Here is a 4,489-nt window from a genome sequence, read left to right on the forward strand (position 1 = left end):
GGGTTTTACTATGTTGGCTAGGCTGGTCTCGAACTCCTGACCTCAAGTGATCCACCCACCTCAGCCTCCCAAAGTGCTGGGATTACAGGCGTGAGCCACCATACCCGGCTATTTTATTTTATTTTATTTTATTTATTTCTGAGACGGAGTTTCCCTCTTGTTGCCCAGGCTGGAGTGCAATGGCGCGATCTTGGCCCACTGCAATCTCTGCCTCCCGGGTTCAAGCGATTCTCCTGCCTCAGCTTCCTGAGTAGCTGGGATTACAGGCACGTGCCGCCATGCCCGGCTAATTTTTGTATTTTTAGTAGAGACAGGGTTTTGCCATGTTGGCCAGGCTGGTCTCGAACTCCTGACCTCGTGATCCGCCCATCTCGGCTTCCCAAAGTGCTGGGATTACAGGCGTGAGCCACCGTGCCCAGCCGGAAAAAGCATTTATTAAGACGCTCATTCTAGATGCTTTTCCATGCCCTCCAGAGGCTTCCTGGGATTTGGCCCCAACCCTTGCCAGCCTCACCACCCCTTCTCTGGCTCACTGTACTCCAGGCTCCCGACCTTTCTGTTTCTTCTACCCACTGAGCTGGGTCCACTCCTACAGCCTTTGAATAAGCTGTTCTTGCTGCTTGGCATGATCTTCCTCCAGATCTTTGCCTGTCTGGTTCTTTTTGTCCTTCCGCTCCTTGTAAAACGGCACCCTGTGAGAGAGGTTGTCTCTGACCCCTCCACCTAAAGTAACTGCTTCGGTCCCTCTCTGTTCTGCTACCCAGTTTCATTTTCTTCTAGCGCCCATCACGCTTGCCCATTTTCTTGGTGGTCACTTCTCATGATGGGAGGAGCAGCATACCCCAGTGCCTCATGCACAGCCTGGCACACTGGAGTTGCTCAGTGACTGTCAAATGAGTGCATTAATAAATCATGCCAGCCACATGGACAGTACTATCAATTGCTTTGATATGTCCAGCCCTGTGCGAGCCATGGGGGAGCCACTAGGGATCCGGAGGTGATCACAGCTCACTGGGGATGATAAGATATGGAGATAAATAATCATACAAGGGGGCCGGGCGCGGTGGCTCACACCTGTAATCCCAGCACTTTGGGAGGCCGAGGCAGGTGGATCACAAGGTCAGGAGATCGAGACCATCCTGGCTAACACGGTGAAACCCCGTCTCTACTAAAAATACAAAAAATTAGCCAGGCATGGTTGCAGGCGCCTGTAGTCCCAGCTACTCAGGAGACTGAGGCAGGAGAATGGCCTGAACCCGGGAGGCGGAGCTTGCAGTGAGCCAAGATTGCGTCACTGCACTCCAGCCTGGGTGACAGAGCGAGACTCCATCTAAAAAAATAATAATAATAAAATAATAATAATCATCATCATCATCATCATACAAGGGAAGTGTTAATGAGTGGCCAAAACATATAAACAGAACTCTGAACACTTAGAGGAGGGAAGATCGCATCCATCTTCAAGAGTATCCGGGAACGTTCTGGGGAGGAAGGGGTGGTTCCCACTAGATCTGAAGAACAGGTTGGATTTTCAAAGGCTGTGATGGTGGTGCACTGTAAAAAGTTTTTTTTTTTTTTTTGAGGTGGAGTCTCACTCTGTCCTGCAGGCAGTGGTGAGATCTCGGCTCACTGCAACCTCCACCTCCCGAGTCAAATGATTCTCCGGCCTCAGCCTCCCAAAAAGCTGGGATTAGAGGCACCCACCACCATGCCCAGCTAATTTTGTATTTTTAGTAGAGATGGGGTTTCACCATGTTGGCCAGGCTAATCTCGAACTCCTGACCTCAAGTGATCCACCCGCCTCAGCCTCCCAAAGTGCTGGCATTACAGGTGTGAGCCACCACACCCAGCCAGGTCACTGTAAAAGCTTTCTATGGCTTAACTCCTAACAACCCAGAGAGAAATGGTTATTATCCTCATTTTTCATCTGGAAAATGAGGCACAGAGGGGCTGTGTATTTGCCTGCGGTCACACAGCTGTTGGGTGGCAGAGCCAGAACTTGAACTCCAGAGCTTGTGCTCTTTGCTGCTGTACAGCTTGTGATGTCATGGAACACGACAAGGTGCAGAGAGAGGGTAGAGCAGTTGAAGTGTGTTTGAGGGCAGTGCTTCCTGGGAGTATTCAGGGGACCCTCAGAACAGCCCATTTAATAAATCAGTAAACAGGTTCGGAGATAATGATGCCATGGTGGCTAGCATTTGTTGAGCACCCCCTCGATGTGTGACTATGTCATCACTGCAGCTCCTTTACAGATGAGGAGACTGAAGCTTGGGAGGTTGCAACACTTGCCCCAGGTCCCACAGTAGACAGATGAAGTCGTTGCTGAACTGTGAGCTTCAGGACACCAAGGACTGTATCTGTTTCACCTAGTGTGGCACCTGGTGTCTTTTATTATTTATTTATTTATTTATTTATTTATTTATTTTGAGGTGGAATCTCACTGTCACCCAGGCTGGAGTGCAGTGGCACGATCTCTGCTCACCGCAACCTCTGCCACCCGGGTTCAAGCAATTCTCCAGCCTCAGCCTCCCGAGTAGCTGGGACTACAGGCTCATGCCACCACGCCCAGCTAATTTTTTTGTATGTTTAGTATAGACAGTGTTTCATCATGTTGGCCAAGCTGGTCTCAAACTCCTGACCTCAGGTGATCCTCCCACCTCAGCCTACCAAGGTGCTAGGATTACAGGCATGAGCCACCATGCCCAGCCTAAATCTTTATTTGATTGACTGAATGAACGAAAGCAGCAATGCATTTAATACTCCCCCTGTAGTATTTCCTTCCTCACAGGGTTACTGTAAAGAGTAAATTAAGTAATTAACCTAAAACGTAGAGCACAGGTTTTTTTGGCAGAGCTCAGTAAGAAACAGCTGCTGCTGTAATTGTGATTATTAAGATTTTTATGATGATTCAGTTTCCCTATTCAGACCTTTCCCTGCTGTTTTCTCTCCATCTCCTCCCCAGGCTCAGACGTGCAGCTTCTGGAATACGAGGCCTCAGCTGCTGGCCTCATCCGATCCTTCTCTGAGCGTTTCCCAGAGGATGGACCCGAGTTGGAGGAGATCCTCACACAGCTGGCCACAGCCGATGCCCGATTCTGGAAGGGCCCCAGTGAGGCCCCATCTGGCCAAGCTTGAGGAAGATGTGTGGCCTTGCCCCCAATTCCATCAAACCAAGGCTGCAAGTGGCCCTCCATTCGTGTGTGTATTTAGGGGCTGGGGAGGGGGAGGGGCAGGAGCTTGGACCTTGGTACTACCTCAGCTGAGGGTGGTGACACAACCCCTTCCATTTGTCAGCACTTTCCAGCCTGCCAATTGCTTCCCCTCTGTGATCTCATTTCATCTGCACTGCCATACATGGAGTGAGCAAGACAGGGCTTACCATCCTGTCTATCAGATGAGGAAATGGCAGTTCTGAGAAGTCACTGGTCTAGATCCCGCAGGTGGCACGTGACAGCTAGGGTTCAAAACGTTCTCACCAAATCCAATGCTCCTCACATATTAATTTTATAACCAGACAAATAAATATTAGAGACAACCACCATCTTTGCGGCGTGTGTGGCTCCTCCTTGCCTTTGCCTGTCTTCTCATTTACTCCCAGCAGAGTGATGGGCTCAAGGCCTGGGGAGGGGGCAAGGAGGGCCATTTTTAGCCTCCCTTCCACAACAGGATGTTGACATTATCTCTAGATGAGGATACGCAGTCACAGAGCTGAACATAGCACAATTTTTGCAGCTCTCCTTTGTGGCATTCCTTGCATTTTTAAATGTTCTGGGGCCGGGCGCGGTGGCTCATGCCTGTAATCCCAGCACTTTGGGAGGCCGAGGCGAGGGGATGACGAGGTCAGGAGTTCGAGACCGGCTTGGCCAATATGGTGAAACCTCGTCTCTACTAAAAAATAAAAAAATTAGCTGGGCATGGTGGCATGCGCCTGTAATCCCAGCTACTTGGGAGGCTAAGGCAGGAGAATCCCTGGAACCCGGGAGGCGGAGGTTGCGGTGAGCCGAAATCGCGCTACTGCACTCCAGCCCAGGCGACAGAGCGAGACTACGTCTCAAAAAAAAAAAAAAAAAAAAAAAGTTCTGGGAACCTACAAACTCAACCTCAGTCAGAATCCTCTGCATTTGTCCCATAACCCTCGTGTTTTGTTTCTCTGGGCCTGGACCTCTACAGTAACGCAGCAAGGCAGGACATGGTCCTTTTCAACCGGGTAACCATGAAGATGGAGACAGGAGGAGTTCTTTTTGCTGCTCATAAATGCTAGAAGGGGCTTCTTTCCAACCCTGGAAGCCAGAGGGCTCTGTGGCTGACCCAGAGATTGTAGGACCCAGACGCCTGGAAAGGTGGCTCTGACTGGGAAGGAGCAAAGATAAATATCTTTGAGGAATCTGAGACAGATTCCTCAACCCAGGAAGGTGGCCAGCCCGTCCTCCTGAGCCTGGGTGGGAAAGCTTGGCGCCCGGAACCTTTGTACTCGCGCTTCCCTGTGCTC

The 4,489-nt window shown here is 50.4% G+C and overlaps 1 protein-coding gene across 6 annotated transcripts in view; it reads left to right on the forward strand.

Moving 5' to 3' along the window:
* DPP3 (dipeptidyl peptidase 3) overlaps positions 1–3,541 on the forward strand; it is a 29,684-nt gene extending 26,143 nt beyond the window's left edge. For all 6 annotated transcript variants that reach the window (XM_016921303.4, XM_024347269.3, XM_063783119.1 and 3 more), the window contains one exon: positions 2,963–3,541. In XM_016921303.4, the coding sequence (XP_016776792.2) occupies positions 2,963–3,135 (173 nt within the window). In that variant the 3' untranslated portion in view covers positions 3,136–3,541. The remainder of the gene's footprint in view (positions 1–2,962) is intronic.
* The last annotated feature ends 948 nt before the right edge of the window (positions 3,542–4,489 follow it).

This window comes from Pan troglodytes, chromosome 9 (assembly GCF_028858775.2).
Source record: "Pan troglodytes isolate AG18354 chromosome 9, NHGRI_mPanTro3-v2.0_pri, whole genome shotgun sequence".
Taxonomy (NCBI): domain Eukaryota; kingdom Metazoa; phylum Chordata; class Mammalia; order Primates; family Hominidae; genus Pan; species Pan troglodytes.